The sequence below is a fragment of the Protomyctophum bolini genome, assembly GCF_963924005.1.
Source record: "Protomyctophum bolini genome assembly, chromosome: 21".
NCBI lineage: Eukaryota > Metazoa > Chordata > Actinopteri > Myctophiformes > Myctophidae > Protomyctophum > Protomyctophum bolini.
In genome coordinates this window covers 28,959,429-28,979,708 of record NC_137882.1, presented here as the reverse complement: position 1 = coordinate 28,979,708, position 20,280 = coordinate 28,959,429, and the positions used below count along the sequence as shown (strand labels likewise).

At 44.9% G+C, this 20,280-nt stretch overlaps 1 protein-coding gene across 1 annotated transcript in view; it reads left to right on the top strand.

Annotated features, from left to right (window-relative positions):
* reck (reversion-inducing-cysteine-rich protein with kazal motifs) overlaps positions 1 to 20,280 on the top strand; it is a 99,445-nt gene that overhangs the window by 60,319 nt on the left and 18,846 nt on the right. The window contains exons 14-19 of the mRNA XM_080794150.1: positions 720 to 908; positions 2,674 to 2,796; positions 5,392 to 5,557; positions 10,770 to 10,965; positions 13,255 to 13,465; positions 14,926 to 14,999. Coding sequence (XP_080650276.1) covers positions 720 to 908; positions 2,674 to 2,796; positions 5,392 to 5,557; positions 10,770 to 10,965; positions 13,255 to 13,465; positions 14,926 to 14,999 — 959 coding nt within the window. The remainder of the gene's footprint in view (positions 1 to 719; positions 909 to 2,673; positions 2,797 to 5,391; positions 5,558 to 10,769; positions 10,966 to 13,254; positions 13,466 to 14,925; positions 15,000 to 20,280) is intronic.

Genomic DNA, 20,280 nt, shown 5'->3' with positions numbered 1-20,280 from the left:
ACATAAGCGCGTGCACGTTTGGTGCTCATTTTGTCCGCAGTCCCGCCCCCTTTCATGACAACGCCAGGCCCAGGAAATAGTTCCCAATGCATTTTTCCCGCATAGACATTTCAAAACGTATTTATTTAAAGACCGTATAGGTGTCGTACAAAGCCAACTCTTTTTGTGACAAGTCATGACAACAAATACAATATTTTGGACCAAACAAATAATTACAAAGAAGAAAAACAAAAACAAAAAGAGTTGTATCCTGCCGTTTTCTTCTTCTTTCTAATTATTTGTTCAGCCCAGAAAAATTGTGTTTGGCGTCATGATTTGTCACGACAAGAGTTGGCTTTGTCCGCTGCGTAAACGTCTTTAAATAAATACTTTCTGAAAAGTCTATGAGGAAAAGGGCTGTGTAGGTTTTTTTTTTTTCTTTCTTTTTTTTACAATTATGGTTGTAATCAGCCCCTCCTATGTCCAGCTTTGAGGGTCTGTAAACACAAATATTGAAGACAAAAGTGAGAACGCAAATTGTGATTGGCCGGAATGATGCATGTATGATGACAAGAGCGCCCCTCACTTCACACAGGTGTGATTTTGTTGCATTGTATTTCACTCATCACACCAAATGTGTGTATTTTTTCTTTTCTTTTCGTGTGTGTGTGTGTGCGTACGTGTGTGTGTGTGTGTGTGTGTGTGTGTGTGTGTGCGTGCGTGTGCGTGTGTGCGTTCAGGCTGCAAGATGGGCGAGGCCTCGGACTTCCTGGTCCACCAGGAGTCTCGCGTCCAGGTGCCGCGGCGCGGCGCCCCCTCTGGCTGCTTCGAGGTGTGCAGCTGCGGCCCCAGTGGCCGCCTGGAGAACTGCGCCGAGATGCCCTGCGTGGACACCAGCAAGAGCTGCGCCGTGGGGGGGCAGATGAAGGGTGATGTTTGGAAAATATAGCAGATCTACAAGCTCACAATGCGACCAGCGGTCATCAATATATATGCTGGCTTGTGATGAACATTTAGTCAAAATACAATTTTCGTCACGGACATACAACTTGCATACAATACAAGCTTGTAGGTCTGCTATTTTTGAAAAATCGTGAAAATGCGGCACAAATCTTTGAATATATATTCTTTCAGAATACTTTCTTTTTTTTTACGTCAGGCCTAAAAACAGTTGATTTAAGGGTTACTTACTTCTATCTGCCTCTCTATATTATGTGTTGTGTTCAAGGCAGAGTTGTGTGCAGGTTCGCACATTGACCAGCAGGGGCCAGTAGTGATCTGACTTTCAAAGGTGCCGGTCCCCTGGCCTATACCACAGCCTCAGTTCCTGTTCGTTCTTAAGTCCATGAGCCAGAGCTCCAAAATGTGAACGTTAATTATGAATTGATTGGGCAAAAACCATACCTATAATAAATTGTCATCACCATGAAACCTCCCCAGTCGATTACTTATACACGAAGACAATGCTTTATATGGCAACCTTAGGCATGGGTGCCAACATTGGGCACAGGGTAGGGTGATCACTGGCACACTGGCGTGTGAGAGAGAGGTTTTTATTTTAAAATGCGACGTTCAGAAAACAGTTAAGTATACCCTCACATCTATATTTATATAAATCACATTCTGCACACAATTCCTCTACATTCATTCAAACTCCTAACTCTGACTTGGGGAGGGAGTCTGGGAGTTAGGCGGGTCTATAGCGATTCTGATGTGAAAGAAAGATCTTTCTAAAGAAGAAGAAAATGTTATGTATATTATTCAATATACATTATTGATTGTCCAATATACTATAATTGGACAATCAAAATGAGTTGGTAACATTCAATACCAGCCCTTACCCGTTGTGAGATATTGATCCTATAAACAATTTGCCCACTCACTTCATACTTAACGTTGCAATTTTGGAGCTCTGGCTCAAAGGGGGGCCGTCTGAGTGTTTTTGGGAAGATTTTCTAGCCGACTCCCTGCATGTTGTTTCTCCATCAGACTGTGTTTTAGAGGACGGAGAAGAAACTCAAATCAATCAAAGTCATTCTTTTCAACATTGCGTAAAGAATGTCCTCGTCTCGTTAAAAAAATCGTCCTCTCTAAAAAAGAAAAAAGGTTCAGGGTTGAGGGAAATAACATCGTCGACGAGGCAGGCAAAGAGGCCTTAACAGCCTTAAATCCATTTATTTTAGATTGTTTTGTAGTCATAGTACAACATAAAACATTAAAGAGACTTTAGTTGTTTAGTATTTGTCGACAGTTTGTCAAGTTGCACACATGCTTAAAATAGCTCTTGTTTGTGCCACCCTTTTTTTCCCCAACTCCAGCTTGTCTCAGTTCAGGCTGCGTGAACAGCGCTCGAGCGCTCGGTTTTTCTGCCCCCTCTATGTCGTAACTCTTCTATTAGATGGCTCTGGGCAGGGTTAAGAACATGTCTTTATACATCCTGACAGTTTTCTGAAAAAATATGTTTCTATGTCAGTCGTTCTTCGATTTTTCAAAAATAGCAGACCTACAAGCTTGTAGCGCGCCACCGAGTGGCGCGCTACAAGCTTGTAGATCTTTATACGATAATTATGCATGAAACGACTGCATTTGTGGATAAATAGAGAGCGCCGAAGTCCTGGCGTCACTCGCTCATCCCCCGGTTCCAAAGGCTTCATGTGTGTGTGTGTGTGTGTGTGTGTGTGCGTGCGTGCACAGGTCATGGGACGTCCTTCATGGTGGACTGTCACCAGTGTTCGTGTTTCGCCGGCAAGGCCGTCTGCTCCACCCGAGAGTGTCTGACCGACCACAGCTCTGACGAGCAGCGCAGGAAATTCACAGGTGAGTCTGTGTGTGCGTGTGCGTGTGTGCGACTGTGCGTGTGCGTGCCGTGCATGTTAGAGTTGCGGAGGATAATCGATTCATATGCGATGCGTCGCGCACGGTTGTCCTGCATCGACGCAGGGGAGTGACATAAATCGATCTGTAGATCATTTTTCGCTCATCGATCTCGTTTAACCCGTTCAGGAACCCCTTTTGGTGAAAAACAGCAGATCTACAAGCTCATAGCGCGGCACAGAGTGCCGCACTACGAGCTTGCAGATCTGCTATTTTTGGGGGGGGGGAAAAAGTTTAAATGTGGCGCAAATCGGTGAATATATATTATTTCGTTGTTGTGTTGTGTTTGCTTTGGGAGGTCGCTGGAACTACATATTTTCAGATGGGGGTCGGTGGCCAATTACACATCTGTTTGGGGGTCCTTGACATGAACATTTTTGAGAAAAAACTGAAATAGGGGTTTCAGAAAACTCTCCTGATTTAGAAGCTTCAGTCCTAAATGGGTACATTTACTTTAAAGACGTTTACGATACAGGCCGCTCCATTGAACTGCCCTTCCAATGAGGTATCGAGGTTTGATACTTAGATACCAATGAGGTATGTAGGTTTTTGAGAGTCCCACTGTTCACTTTCTGACATACACACACGTGTGCCAATGGTTCCACAATCCGGATGAGAACCTGACCGAACTGCGTGTAGGGTCCGTTATGGTGTGTGTGTGTGTGTGTGTGTGTGTGTGTGTGTGTGTGTGTGTGTGTGTGTGTGTGTGTGTGTGTGTGTGTGTGTGTGTGTGTGTGTGTGTGTGTGTGTGTGTGTGTGTGTGTGTGTGTGTGTGTGTGTGTGTGTGTGTGTGTGTGTGTGTGTGTGTGTGTGTGTGTGTGTGTGTGTGTAACAGCACAATTCAGACCCCCTTTGGGGGCTAATGTTACCCCCGTTGGGCTGCACCTTCTTCCAGAAGAGGGTCTCTGGATTGAATGTCCACAGGTCATTGAAGTCTCGAGAATAGTCCCAGCGACCAAACAGCTGTATGTACAGCTCTCCATTGTGGGTGAAGGCTGAATGATGCCAGCGTAATGCTGAAGGAGGACTCCCCTGCCACCCGTTGTTCAGCCAGACGTTGGCCTCTGTGTCAAATACGCCGTTAGCCCCAAGATACATCTTTGTTTCCGATGACGGTGGCAGAGTCCGTTGATGAAGCACCAGTTCCAAAGCTGGTGCCAATCATGGACCAGATCATTGTGACGGTGTTCAACTTGTAGATGCGATATCCATAAATCCTGGAATCCAGGTTGAAAGGTTGTAAAGATCCTCCATAGATAAACATGTCCTTCTCCAAGACGCAGGCCAAGTGGTTGATCCTCCATCCCGGAACAGTCCCGCTGACTCTGGGTCTGAACCAAGTGTGGGCGTCAACGTCGAATGCATAAAGCACGTTGTAGCAGCGACCCGGGTCACTCCGCCCTCCCCAGATGTAGACGGTGTGTCCTACCAGCGCCGCCGTGTGGCCGTGGCGCGCCCAGGGAAGCTCGAGGTGAGGTTCCTCCCCTCCTCCGGCGGTCACTGCAGGAGTCAACTTCCTCCAGCGCAAGGAGACCGTGTTTAAGATGTGAACGCCGATGTGAACGCCGTCGACTCCGAAGCAGTACAGCTCCTTCTCCACGGCCACAGTAGGACCACTGGTCGGTGCTCCTTTCAGATGTCTCGTCCAGTGAACCATTTCTCTTCACAGTTCACATCGATGGATGTTTGGAAGGTCGACGTGTTGGCACGAGTCGCTGAATCACGTCTCGTTTGTCGTACGATTTGTTTTATATCACGCGGTTGTGATGATGGCGATGATGATGATACGACGTAATTTCCTGATGATGTCATTATGAACGGTCGGTCATGTCCATGACATCATCAGCCTTCCATATTTTGTCATATTGAGAGAAAATAGGCGACAAAGGGTTTCATTTTGTCACTCATACAAGTTACACGTTGTTTGTCTCTCATGCAAGTGCAAGCCTTCAGTAAAACAGCCGGGACAACACTCCACACGTCCCAGACTCTTCTCCCTTCTGGCTCCCAAAAATATTACTATGTTAACTGAAAATTATTGAAAACCCTTTTTAATCTCAGATTATATCCCCCAGATTGAGTTTTTCACCATCTCATCAGATGGTGGTCTGTGGCTCAAAAATACAGGATAAATAATGGACCTTGATGTGAAAAAGGTTGTGTGAGAGGGAGGGTGACTGATTTAAGCAGTCACACCTGGCCTGAGTCAAACTACAACTGGGCTCGAGCTGCTTGTGGCTGCGCACCTGTTGTGCATCATGGACTTGATCAAGGCAACAACAGGATAAAATCAGTCAGCTCCACAAACACTCAAGGGATAGCCTCTGTCCGGACAGTGGAGAGATCGCCTCTCCTGTGTAAGGTGATATTATTGTGTATAATTCCCTGCACATGAAGGAATAAAAAGAGAAAATTCAAGGAAGCTGCCCTGTGTTGTGTCCTTCCTTGTCCTGGGTAGTGACTACACTGTCACAGGTTGTAAGCCACAAATGCATTTATATAAAAAACTCTCTCTCTCTCTTGTCTCCGCGGCTACAGGTCTTCCGTGCGGCTGTCAGGACCAGTTTGTGCCGGTGTGCGCCAGCAACGGGCGCACGTACCCCAGTGGCTGCGTGGCGCGCTGCGTGGGCTTCAGCCACTACGTGTTCGGACACTGTCGCTTCAGCCAGCCCTGCTCCGGCAACCCCTGCCAGAGGAACCAGAGGTAAGGCCTAAAATCCATCCATCTTCAACCGCTTATCCATGGTCGGGTCGCAGGGGCAACAGCTCCACCTGTGAGCTCCAGACTTCCCCCGCCCAAAAAAAGCAATCGGCAGTGGTGGAAAGTACCTATAATTACATTCACTTAATAAATAAAGCTTGGCTAATCGTCTGTGGCGTCCAACCTGTAAAGTGCTGTACAGTACTTAATTATTTTTGCGCCATCTACAAAGATATTGTGGGGAGAACATGTGAGGGTACCTACCCTAGGGGACACGGGGAGAACATGTGAGGGTACCAACCCTAGGGGACACGGGGGGATCATGTGAGGGTACCTACCCTAGGGGACACGGGGAGAACATGTGAGGGTACCTACCCTATAGGGGACACGGGGAGAACATGTGAGGGTACCTACCCTATAGGGGACACGGGGAGAACATGTGAGGGTACCTACCCTATAGGGGACACGGGGAGAACATGTGAGGGTACCTACCCTAGGGGACACGTGGAGAACATGTGAGGAAAGGCCCTTTCGCCAACACCACCTAGGGTATGGGCACACTCAAACCCGGTACCCTAACCCTGAGGCGACAGTTTGAGGCTGTAATAATAAGCAGAGTCGTCGAACCCACTGGCTTAATAGAGTTCTGAGACATTATGTCGTGCGTGTGAAAAGGATGTTTGCACATACTTATAGCCGTGTCAAGATAATTATTCTTGACGTGATTAGACATGCGAGGCGAAATGTACAGTGAGTCATTATTGGATTAACCCATTCTGGGCGGGAACCCCTTTTGGTGGTGTAAGCATTATGTTGTACTTTTGGCTTTTGAAGAATAGCAGATCTACAAGCTCGTAACTTGTAGGTCTGCTATTTTTTTAAATCGTGAAAATGTGGCGCAAATTTGGAATATATATTCTTTCAGAGCGAAGTTTTTTACTCAAATTTTTGCTTCTGGGGGGGTCCCTGGAACATTTTCAGATGGGGGTCGGTGGCCAATTACTGATTGAGAAACCTGAGGTTTCTCAGAAAATTGTCATGATTTAGAAGACATTTTTCTTATTTCGACGTCAGGCCTAAATAGTTTAAAGAAAAGAAAATACTGAATTCTAAGCATAGGTCATGCATCAGCCCGAGGGCTTCATCTTACAGTAATGACTGAACCACAGTACTGTATCATGCTCGTTACACACACTAATTACAGGCAATAATAATAATTCGCATGAAATATCCATTTAATAAGACTGACTATATATCAATACAAGTTTCCCTTCGCTAAATCCCACTCCAATGAAAGCGATTGTCCTCCGCTTATAGCAACCGTCGCTATAAGGATGGCAAGCTTTCGTAACTTCTTGGCTGTCAGTGTTATTTTGCATGGCTGTGTTTGTTGTTGAACACATCATGCACAACTTGACGTTCTGGAAAGTTACACGACTGACCCACCCGCAGGTGATGGCAATAATACCAATCACCGTATAGTCTTACCGTGCATTACATGAAAACTCCTATCGAACGTTAAAGTCGATTCATTGAGTTGGATACTGAATTCTCCCTCATTTCCTCGTATTTCTAGTTTATTGAAATAATGCCATGCACATTTGTGCAGTGCATAGCCTACTGCATAGGCCTTGTTTGACTAGACATTTTGACGGTCTTGCTATATACTGAAATGATTGATTATTTTATAATGGAGAAATCCCTGTCATTTAACTCATCTCAATGGGACAGCTTGCCATGAAACCTTGTAAAGTAGATCATCCCTTTGCATTTCAATGGCCATTATTTATTCGTCATTTTCAGTACCCTGACTCCACCAGATGGGGGCGGTATTGAGTTCACAAGTTCACAATATCGCCTCCATGGAGCCTCCATCTGACACACGCATGTGCACACGCACGCGCACACACACACGCGCGTGCACACACACACACACACACACACACACACACACACACACACACACACACACTCTCACTTGCACGTGCACACACACACACACACACACACACACACACACACAGAGACAGAGCAGTGGTTCTAGCACACTTTTCCAAAGAGAAATTTGAGTTTGCCACGGGAACCAAACTACCGAAAATAGCAGATCTACAAGGTCACAACGCATTGCAGGGTTATAGACCGGCTTAGATTTGTTTGTTTGTTTAAAAAAACCCAATTATAATCTTTTGTAATAGGCGAAAGGCAACAAAGTCTTATCTACACGTGTATGCTCTGAGGCGGGTGCGTAGCGTAGGCAGGGCTCAGAAAAATGCACATAAAGTGCACACCGTCTGCACGAACTTTATTGGCAACGTTTCGGTCAAAGACCTTCTTCAGGCACCAGATGCCTGAAGAAGGTCTTTGACCGGATTAAACGTTGCTTATAAAGAAAGTTTGTATCGCAAGTGCAGGCGGTGTGTGCGGGTCTTTGTGTGTGTGCATTTTTCTGAAAACATAACGAAAGAAAGTGGGGTTTTTTTTCTCTCAAGTCGTGCCCCACAGTGATTGGCCTCGACTGGCCTGCAGTTTGTTCCTCAAATGGATCGCGTGGTTCATAGCCAGCCAAACAAAGGCAATCCAATACGGCCTTGTTGTTTGCCCTTGTGTCGGAGCTCCCACCTGGCGCCCCTCATCGACCTGCAGTACTGTTGCTCCTTTGTCGGAGCTCCGACCCTGGCGCCCCTCATCGACCTGCAGTACTGTTGCTCCTGTGTCGGAGCTCCGACCCTGGCGCCCCTCATCGACCTGCAGTACCCCAAGTAGAACGCCGCTCTGACGAGCATGCCTCACACCTGATGACCTCCAGTTTGTCTGCAGACACAAGCAAGCGTCGTTCCGACACAAATATTCACCTGATGATAGCCAGAAAATCCCAACACTGCACGCACGCACACACGCAGGCAGGCACGCATGCACGCACGCATGCACGCCCCCACGCACGTATGCACGCACTGCCATCTGTCAACATCTTCAACTTATATCAAACCTACACTCTTTCCACTTATTCAGTCACGTATCGTGAGTCACACTCGATGTCAGTTCGTGATTCTTATATAGCTTATTAGATCATTAGCTCTGAAGGCTCACAGTAAATATGAACCATATGGACACGTTGCGTTGCGTCTTCTCTGCAAGTTAACTTGTCAACCAGCACTCTGTGAATAACTTATAGCACTTCAGAAAGATACTTTAGTCGTACGAGTATAGGACGGCTGCATGGTTGTCAGTGCTGCCTGACACGTCTTGTTTTAACACCCGTTTTGGGTGTTTTAATGGGTTCTAAATGTTGTCGTCAGTTCTGTTCCTGTCCTGCCTCGTCACACTAATGAGAAACATATATAGCGTCCTGAATTCTGCCAACTCCGGGTCAGGCCTCCATTCTTTTTTCGTCAGATTCCGAGCCGCACGGCATGGCTGCATGCGGTCTCACTATACCGTCTTACACTGCGTGAGTTAACGGGCAATTACGGGAACTGTATTTTCCCCCCGTAAACCTCAAGTTTAGCAGGCATGTAATATACGGTAATAATATACAGGTGGTGATGGTACAATTCGGGAGTTTACGGGAGTTTGGTTGGAAAGTTTAACGGGAGTTTCCTGTAATATGTACACATCCGTATTCCAAGCTTGTTGTGTTATGTTCCGGTGTTTCTGGTACCCTTTCTGTCACACAAATCACTCCCGACACTTCCCTCCATCTGTCCCCCAGACAGTCACCCCACCTCGCCTGCACTCTCCACGTTCACCCTCTCTCTATCACACTCCACACCGCCCCATTACTTTCAGACAGCTTGCCGTAGCACTTGCCCTAGCCTCCTCGACGACCTTTAAATGCCAACGCGATTCGTCTATTTTCAAATGGCCCCGAAATGTGTATATATATATAGGGCTGAAGTGCAGGTTAGTGTTTTGGGATAATATAATATTATATATAATAATATATTTTTAAAATAATTTTCTTCTGAGATATAGTATAGTGGAGTAGAAGTAAAAGCAGACTACTGAAAATTGGAAATACTCTAGTAAAGTATAAAGAATACCTCCAAATTAAACGTAAACCGTTCATGACGGGAACCTAAGCATTGTGTTATACTTTAGCTATTGAAAAATAGCAGATCTACAATCTCATAGCGCGCCACAAGCTTGTATAGGTCCGCTATATTTTAAAATGCGGCACAAATCTTTGAATATATTATTCTTTCAGAGCGGTCCATATGGAACAACATATTTTCAGATGGGGGTCTGCGGCCAATTACAGATATTCTTGAGGGTCCTCGACATAGAAACATGGGGTTTTTCTGAAAACTGTCAGGATTTAGAAGACATTGGGTAGAATCGTCCTCATGTCTCAATGGGTTAAGTAGTAAGTACGGTACTTGGGTGAATGTACTTGTTTACTTTCACCACCCATCATGAACTTGTCCGTTGGTTGACTATACAGTTGACGCTACTCATACTCTGGTATTATCTTACACATTTGAAAGTCACTCGGTGTAAGCATTGTGTTAACCCATTTTGGTCACAAAGGTGTGAAGAAGTGGCTGGAATCATTATCTTTCGTTCAACGTCCATTTTGCGGTGTTCAGAAATGGGAGGGAGGATAGAGCATCTTCACACCCCTCCATTTTCGATAGTGATGGTGTGTCTACGTTTTCACGCGAGAAGTTATACTTCATAACAGCACGCACGCACGTGCGCACGCAGGCACGCACGCATCCAAACAGGCACACGTGGAGAAAAGTGTTTGAAGCTGTGGCATTTTACTGATACGAGTCCTTTGCTATAGTGTTTGCACAGTATAATACAAAGCTGGCTGGTATGTGAAAAGTCAATCACCCGAAAATACAGTTTTTTTTTGTCACTCCTGGGGAAATCAAATATACCTCTGTATATATGCTTTGGAAAATGATTCGAAGAAAGAAAAAGAAAACACGCTGGGACAATTTCTTTTAGAGAATGTAGAGGAGGAATTGTCATTGCCTGTTATCTCTCCTAATGGTATACCAACATCAATACAGCATGGAATTGTGGACGAAATCGTATGCAGCGGCAACAAAATATTCAACGTCTTGGGTCTTGAGAGAGGCTAAATTATCTCATCAAATGCTCCGTCCGTACGTGGCTCAAATGTCCGAATAAATAATGGAACTTATTGGATATGAACGGGGGGTTGAATTAAACCATTATGTGACGTGTACGTGTTCCCCCGTTGCAGGTGTATCCCGAAGCGGCGGGTGTGCCTGAGCGACTCGTCGGACTACCCGTGTCACCAGTACGAGTGCGTGGGCCGGCCCAACGCCTGCGACAAGACCCAGCTGGACCCGGCCTGCGACACGGAGGGCGGCGTGCACGGCAACCCCTGCCAGCTCTACCAGACGGGCAAGACCCTGGCCTACATGGGCCAGTGCCAGGTAGGGTAGTGGGGTCTAAGTAACACACACACACGTGTGTGTGTGTGCGTGCGTGCGTGCGTGTGTCGGGGGTTGTATTGAACAAATGAAAAGTAATTATTAACGAGAGCTCGTAACTATAAATAACAGCTAACATTGGGAGCAATTCTTTCCTCTTCTTTTCATTTCCTGTACATAAGAGGTTTTTTCTTTCCATTTGAGTCTCTCTCTCTCTCTCTCTGTCTGCCCGTGGCTACCAATACAATCCATGTACTTTATATAAGGTCTCGCAGGAGTTGTTTATCCGCCGTGAAGAGCTCTTTGGCTAATTGGCACGCGCGGCGGCAGGTTGAGTGTTGTTATCGTCTAGATTAGGGGTCTGCAACCTTTTTTAAATTAAGTTTGTATTTTCTAGATCGTCAGTGTGCCATATCAACATTCATTAATTTGAATGACACCACGTCAAAAAGTCCAACATGTTTTGCTTGTCCACAAATATAAAGTTTTTCCTTATTTTTAAATATTTTCTTTCACGTTGTTATAATGATCATTATACTCGGGGCAATAACAGATGTTCAGTTTTAATGAATGTGGAATGCAGGATGTAATTTACACACAGATGTGAGGGATTTGACTAATTTTTTTTAATAGTTTATTTAAAACCAAAGATACTCTCTCACACACTTGCCAGTGTGCCAGTGATCACCCTCCTTTGTGCCAATGTTGGCACTGGTGCCTAAGGTTGCCTAACCCCTGGTCTAGACTGGTCTACAGTTAACCCGGTAACACCTGAGACCCGTTCTACAAAAGGGTCTTCTAAATCCCAACAGTGTTCTGAAAAGTTAAAAAAAAATAAAAAAAATCAATGTCAATGGTGTTCAAACTCTGTCATGTCAAGGACACACAGCCAGAGTTGAATGTCGTGAAAATCCACTTTAAGCCGAGCTTTGCATAACGTTTGTAGTAGCGAATTAATTGGCTATTCCGGAGTAATCTAACTTCCGCTGTGATTGGCCGAGCTTTGCATAACGTTTGCAGTAGCTAATTGGCTGTTGTTGGTTACGTAACCAATCTATCTATTAGATAGTTAGTTAACGGGCAATTATGGTCACTAAATTTACCCGTAAACCTCAAGTTTAGTAGCATATACAGTAATATGCAGGTGTGATGGTACAATTCGGGAGTTTACCAACGTTTTTTTGGAAAGTTTAACGGGAGTTTCCTGTAATATACACATCCGTATTCAATGCTTTTTGCGCAGTGTATGTTTTACAATTGTTTATAAAGAGTATTATTATTACCCTTATTATTATTATTATTATTATTACTATTATTACATTTTTTTAATTATTATTAGGTCTCTCCCGTGACTCCCAGTTGCTTGGGAAAATTTGTTTTTCTTTTTTCTTTATACATTTTTACATTTTAATCATAATGTATTATTGCAGGCATAATGGTAATGTCACATTCTCCTATGCTTTCACCACCAACGCTGCCGGCTTATACTGTACTTTGTCTGCTTTGAGAAATTAGCAATAAGAAACTTATTTTAAGGCTCCAGACAAATGTGTTTTTCTTTCTTTTTTACTTTATCCACTGTAACACTATATGTAAACCTACACTAAGACGCATTGTGGGCTGTTTTCAAAAGAAGACAGGACATTCTGCATAATGAGTACCTTTGCTTTTGGTACTTCAAGTACATTTTGATGGCAAAACTTTTGTACTTTTACTCAAGTAAAGAATGTGAGTTAACCTTTTCCACCACTGTTGTTTTTGAGTGGTGCAACCACTCCCTATGTGTGTGTGTGTGGGTGGCTGAGTGAGTGCCTGCCTGGCTGGGTCTGAGCACGAAAACAGCATGGTTGTTTTTCACCACCTAACACACACACACAACCTAACACACACACACACACACACACACACACACACACACACACACACACACACATATTAACTGTATATATGATGATTTCAGTACAGTACAGTGACAGTACAGTACAGTAGAGAGGACTACAGTAGAGGGACCGGCACACGGTAACTCTGTCATTTCTCAACCGTTTCGGACGCGGCTTGCCAGAACCGGGCCGGCACCCTGGGTGCGTTCCTGTGGTGTCTGAAAAATGTCTCTCTCTGCCCACCAGGAGGCGTCAGAACCCCAATAACTGAACCGTATTGTATTTCTCTCTCTGTCCACCAGGAGGCGTCAGAACCCAATAACTGAACCGTATTGTATTTCTCTCTCTGTCCACCAGGAGGCGTCGAAACCCAATAACTGAACCGTATTGTACTTCTCTCTCTGTCCACCAGGAGGCGTGCAGGAAGCCGGGCCCCGTGTGCGGCCACAACGGTGAGACGTACGGCACGGTGTGCGAGGCCTTCTCGGACCGCGTGGCCGTCGACTACGAGGGGGCGTGTCACGCCGTGGGCGTGGCCTCGGTGCCGCACGGCGAATCGGGCTGCAGCATCATCCGCTGCCCGCCCCTCTCCGCCGCCGGATGCGTCCCGGTCACACCCCCCGGTGAGCAGAGACGCCTTTTGCAGATCGGATTCATGGCATGAAGCAAAAATAAAAAAATCTCCCAAGACTGAAAACATGTAAACGATGATAGTTTTTAGGCCGACCAGCTGAAGGAATCGTCACATTTATGAGACCATTCTTGTTTCTGGAAGATGCGTCATGTTTCTAAACGTTGTATTCTATCGCTAGTTTGAATCACTTCAAATGCTCTTTCATCGTAAAATAACTGCTGACCGAAAATAGCCGATCTACAAGCTCACAACACCTCGCAGCTTGTAGATTTTTCTTATATGAGGCGATCTAAAACCCCCTATAGGTTTTATATAATAAAAAAATACACGAGACCGTGGAATTGGCGCCCTCTAGCGATATTAACGTCAGACTTCGGTGCTCTATTTATCATGTGCTGCACGGCTGCCAACTTTCCAGCAAGGTGCTACCTAGGTGCAACTTCCCATAGACAGCCCTTTCGTACAAACAGAAAAGTCCTATTTAATTGTATTAAATAACGTCAAACTCGCCAACGTTGCGGCTGTACAAAAAGCTTGAATTATTGAAAGGTGTTTGTTTCATAAAAATTCCACTGTCAAGAAATTCCGTGCAGATGGTTATTTTTTTAAGTGTCAGAGTTTGGAAGCACTCGTTATCAGCAAAGCAACCTCCTGCTGCCTCCAGTCCTGCATTATGCAACTTCATAACAGGTGGTTACACATGGGCTGTTAAGTGACAACAGTGTAAACGACCACTTCCAAATCCAGCACTCATCTGGAAGGAATTAATAATAATAACTTGAATTTATATAGTGCCTTTCAAGAAACCCAAGGACGCTTTACAATACAGAGAAAAATAAACAACAAACTAACAGGAATTTCTTGACAGGGAGTAGCTCATAACATGTCTACAGTGGACTTTTATTAAACAAACACATTGCAGATAGAAAGAGGATAATTCAAGCTTTCAGGTAGCACCTTGCTGGCAAGATGGAAGCCGTGTGCATATCATCAATAGGGCATGGCAGTGAATCATTCATGTTGTGAATCATGACCATTAAACCTTTTGATTATGTGAAAGAAAGAAAGAAAAAAAAGAAATCTGCTAAACAAAAGGGGATTTAGTATATCATATTATTTAATATTATTATTTTTTTCTCCACAGAATCAAAGGTTTTATGGTATTAAATGTATGGACTAAAAGTATACATGTCAGATGATATGGGGCGGGCGGCGGTAGCTCAGAGGCAGAGTTAATGGATGGTACCCGCAAGGTTCCCCCAGAGTTAGTGTCAAAGTGTCCAAGACTCTGAACCCCTAATTGCTCTCGATGTGCTAAGTGGTGCCTTGCATAGTTTCCTCCGGCATTGGTGTGTGAATGTAATGCACAATCTATGTAAAGCGCCTTGGATAAAGGTGCTATATAAATGCACCATATTTACCATTTGCTGTCCTCTGTGTGGCCACTAGGGGCGTGCTGTCCGGTGTGTGCCGGCATGCTGCAGATCCTCTGGAATCAGGACCAGATCAACACCTTCGCCAAGGTACGCCATCACAACCCACCAAAAAGAACCAAAGTACTCAATTACAGCCTGCCCGAAAAACCAACGGTGCTGTGAAGTTGCCGTCGTTGGCTTGGAAAGCTTGTGCTGTTTGTCCAAAACGGTCACTTTTCAAGGAGATGGACCAAACGGATCCAAACTGTTCATTTTACGGACAGAAGTATCGCTTGCGAGCGGGCACGGTGGCACAGTCGGTATAGTGCTGTCGCCTCACAGCTAGAAAGGTCCTGGGTTCGATTCCCGCTGAGGGGCGCTGCAGGGGGCGTGTTCCCTCCTTCGCAAAAAATCAGTGCCCATAACCCGAGGCGGGGTTGGCGAAAGGGCCTTTCTGTGTGGAGTTTGCATGTTCTCCCCGTGTCTCCTATGGTAGGTACCCTCACAAAAAACATGCAGTAATCCTGGTCTCTAAAACTGCCTCCCCCTGGCCAGCCGGGGCGCCTGATGGAGGGGAAAGGAACTGGTCGGAATAACGTGTTCCTTTCCACGTGTTACGTCGGGCCGGGGAAAGAAGCAGCTTGGACTCCTCATGCATAGAAGGAAGCATGAGGTCAGTCTGCTGCCCTCCCAGGTTGGCAGAGGTCCCATTAGATAATTGACACTGGGTTGTAAAATGGGTTGCAAAATCGTGGGATAAAAAATATTAAAAGAAAGAAAGAAAGAAAGAAGTATCGCTTGCGTGGGATGGGGGGGGGGGGTCATATTCGCCCATAGGCCTAATATTGGCTCATTTAGTTATCAAACCCCCCGAGGCGTCTCACGCGTTTAGTTTTAAAATGCTAATTCTGGTCATGGCATGGGTGGTATATATATATGGCTGACTCGGTACTGTAGCCTAGGGGATATTTCTCATGTTATTTCAACACATCTCGTGGGAGAAGAGACAATGAGAGCGGCTATTGTGGGACTAGCTATTAGGGCATTTGAACACTGATGATGCCTGCCGGGCACAATGTGGGACACTAAAGGGTCTCCATTTTGTTTTGGGACGCCTGAAAAGTCTTTGAAATGAGGGACTGTCCCACGCAGAGACTGTCCCACTAAGAACCTGTGTTGCAATAGATGGATCAAATATAGTTATTTTTAGTAGGGATGCATCCCGATACACTTTTTTCGCTTCCGATCTGATCCCGATAAATCAATTTCTGTGTTAGCCGATGCCGAATAGTCGTGATCTCGTGTTGTGTTTATAGCAGACACTCAAATGTGCACTTGCAGTTTGGGGCAACTCCAAAGCAAACTCCACATGCCCCCAACATTTTATTTACCTGCCATAGTGTCAACCCCTTACCCCTGCGTGTCGGATCGGCGGTTAGACTGGCATATTCGCCGATACCGATATGACCCGATATGACAAATGAGGGCCGATCGGATACTTTTCCCGGGTGTCGGGACATCTCCATTTTTTTGTCTAGTATTGTTAATATTAAATTAATTAATACATTTACCCAACAAGTAACAACATGTTGGATACAGCATAAAATCCAAGCAGGCAGCAGGTGCTCTAGAGCCTTTGATTAGACTGCGGACGTCTGGTGTATAAGAGGAAAGTTACATGATTATAAGTACGTGCAGCTTTAAGTAATTGCCATTCATTTTTCACCTTCGTGGGCTGGAGATCAATCCGGCTGCAATAAATAAGCAATTAATAGCTCTACTCAAAGGTACAGTAAGTCGGTTGACAGGTTGGTTACAGCTCGGTAATATAAATATCTTCAGACTGCGTCAGGGTAGCCTGGGGTCTACATTATGCTTTCTATGGCATAGGCATCCTCCGGGAGAATCTAAACGCAGCTGTGCGACATGAGACTAATTAGTTGGAGCGACAGAGAGAGAGGTGTGTGTGTGTGTGTGTGTGTGTGTGTGTGTGTGTGTGTGTGTGTGTGTGTGTGTGTGTGTGTGTGTGTGTGTGTGTGTGTGTGTGTGTGTGTGTGTGTGTGTGTGTGTGTGTGTGTGTGTGTGTGTGTGTGTGTGTGTACGTGTGTGCGTTTTTTTTATATATTCAAATATTTGCACAAAATGTTCATGCTTTAAAAAGTATGACGTGATATGAGCTTCTAATGTAGATCTGCTATACACTTTAGTAGTAAGTTTGAGAAATATAACTGTCAATATTAGCACCACCAAATGTGTTAATATAAGGTGAATATCCACGAAAGACGATTTTAGGGCCTGATATCTCTCTCAACATCCCCGTCAGATTCCCCAGCATGCCTGCATATGCCCTCCTGTGACCCGCCATAGGCTCGTTTATAGCACCCACGCTTTTTGCATCCTCACACCCATGGCCATGTCTTAACACACGAGTACACGCCGTGCACATTTCTGCGGCTCAACGGGCCCACGGCTGGCATCTAATTCTAATCCTCTTAATTGCTCTGGCAAAGCCCAGCCGCGCTGCCGTGTCTGTGACTCTTTAACCCATTCTGACCGGGCACCCATTTTGGTGTTAGCATGCATGTTATGCTTTAGCTACTGAAAAATAGCAGATCTACAAGCTCATATCGCGCCACCGAGTGGCGCGATACGAGCTTGTAGGTCTGCTATTTTTTTTAAATCGAAGAACGACTGAAATTTTTTAGAATCTGATCTCAGGTCAGAATGGGTTAATCAAGACCAGTGTGTTGTCCAGTGGAAACCTCGTATGAATCTGATCTCAGGTCAGAATGGGTTAATCTCTTACACAAGCACGTCTCGGAGAAAAAAGGGACCCTGCGCTAAGCTAAGCCCGCTAATACCTCGCAAATAAGCCGAGTGGCGATGGTGTTGATTGGATGTGAAGCCACGGATCCACCAGATTATTATTATAGTGACTGACTTTGCTACGTGTTTGACCGTGGTGGTTTGGCGCTGTGCACTGTACACTACCACCTATAGTACTGTACACTGTACAGTACTTGGTGGCTCTCTTGGAAGAGCCACCCATCGACTATAGTCTCTCGTATAGCCAGACAACTATTCCACGCTCTCCGGATGCTATAATGGAGAGTCTGGAACTACATCTCCCCGACATCTGAGTAAGGAAGCTGCCATTTCCGTTCACGGAAATATATTTTGAAATATCTTTAGAGCTTATTCTTTTATTTACTTTTCTGCTATAAGCAACAAGCTTAGATGATTTATTTTTATTATTCTGATAAATGTGCGCGACAGATACATTTGAGCGAAAGACGAAACGCCTTCCGCTTTATATTTTCTCATGACGGCTCTTCCGTTGCTCGGAAAAGAGCAAACGGACTGTCAAAGTTACATCCACACGTTGGTTTTTTATCTTAGACGGTGTGGTGGGTTATTCAGCCATTCTCCTCATTTTCCTCGCATAGCCTCGTTTGAAGTTCCGCTGGTAATGATTTCCTCACGGTGTTATTTTGAGGGGTGCACACCGCTCAGAGCCCTGACGTCACGTCATTTGGAGCGACGCCTACGCGGAAGGGTTGACTCCCACTTTTAGTTTTAGACCAGTGCAGCCCGTGCGTAAATCCAGGCTTTCATTTTTCGCGCAGACGAAATGAAAGCCTGGGTATCGAGGCTAACAGTCTGGTAACGTGAGACTCTACCCATCGACTAATCTAATATACGGCAACCTTCCCCGTGTTTCTTCACTAGTCCGATCCAGAGGAACACAGTTTGCCAGCCACTGCTATACAGAGCTGACAATGAGGTTATATCTTCCCTTCTTCTCTGGAGTCTGGAGGTAGAGAAAACTGTCGTTCCCCTGATGTCATCACTATATAGGGACACGTGCATCAGTAAGCAGGAACTGGGGGTGGCAGTGAAGGACCGGAAAGTCTGGCGTGGCATTGTGAAATCTATGATCTCGAAAAATGTAGATGATGACTAGGGCCGGAAGAAGTAGTCCGAATTTTTCACCTACGAAAAAAGTGTCAATACAATTGTGGAAAGTAACTAACTAACTAAATGTACTTAATTCTTATCTTGCCATCTACGTTTCTAAACGTACCCCCCCCCTCCCCCATTTGAAAATTACCGATCTATAAGCTCACAATGTGTCACGATCCGACGCATTGTGAGCTTGTAGAGCCGCTCGATGTTTAGACATTTGATAACTTGAAATAGGATGCTGCATAATTCTGCATAATGAGACAGGCTTCAGAAATAATTGCGGCTACGATTGCCTTTCCAATTAGCAGTCGGTTGCCGTGGAGACGTAGTAAATCCTCGTCAATGAAATATTAAGCTGACTAAGCCAATGACAACGTGTTTCAATTAACTAAACGATATCTCTCTCTCTCTCTTTCTCTCTCTCTCTCTCTCTCTCTCTCTCTCTCTCTCTCTCTCTCTCATTTCCCCGGGCACAAACATATTCATGTCTAGAACCTCCAATATTTACGAGTGCCTCCGGCGCTAGCCGTGAGTGAGTGAATTAATTTACTTTCATAGAGACGAAATTGAGTCGGGTCGGGGACGTATCCCGACACACACACACACAAACACACACACACACACACACACACATGCATGCACGGAATCTTAACAGCCTTTGATCTCGGATTGTAATTCCGATTCTAATCAAAACAAGCTTTATTTACCGACGATTACGGTTTTTTACCAAAGAAAAAGCCATCGGGTGGTCCGCGATCCTCCCACTATAGGATTGCCTATCCGTGCGCTAACTCCGTCTGGTTAAGGCCTATGGGCTAATTTTTAACCCATTTAGGCCTGACGTGGCCTAAATGGGCCTAAAAACGTGAAAGAATATATACTGTATGTTGTGCCGCATTTTCACGACTTTTCAAAAATAGCAGACCTACAAGCTCGTAGCTTGTAGATCTGCTATTTTTCAATAGCTAAATTATAACATAATGCTTAAAACACCAACAGGGGTTCCCGCCCCCAAAATGGATTAAAATACCCTTATGGCACATGAATGGACAGAAACTGAAAAGAACTTGTTGCGGTCAATGTATTGTTGAGTAACTACAAAGTACATTTTCACAGTAACGCATTACATTTTGCTGTAAGTAATCAGCAAAGTAACTGAGTCACTTTTGAAATGAAGTATAGTAACGGTAACTATAGTTACTGGGTTTCAGTAACTATAGCTTTCTTTGTACATCAAACAAAAGGAATTTAAAAAGAAAATCTAAAAAGGTAGCACGTCCAAAAAATAATATTTAAATGTTGGCTGCAGCTGTAGTAGTGTCTTATGCACTGCCAAAACATACTTGTATCCTTCCTTAGACTGATACAAAACTATATTACTATACTACTTTTATTGGAGACAAAGTAAAAGAAAACAAACACT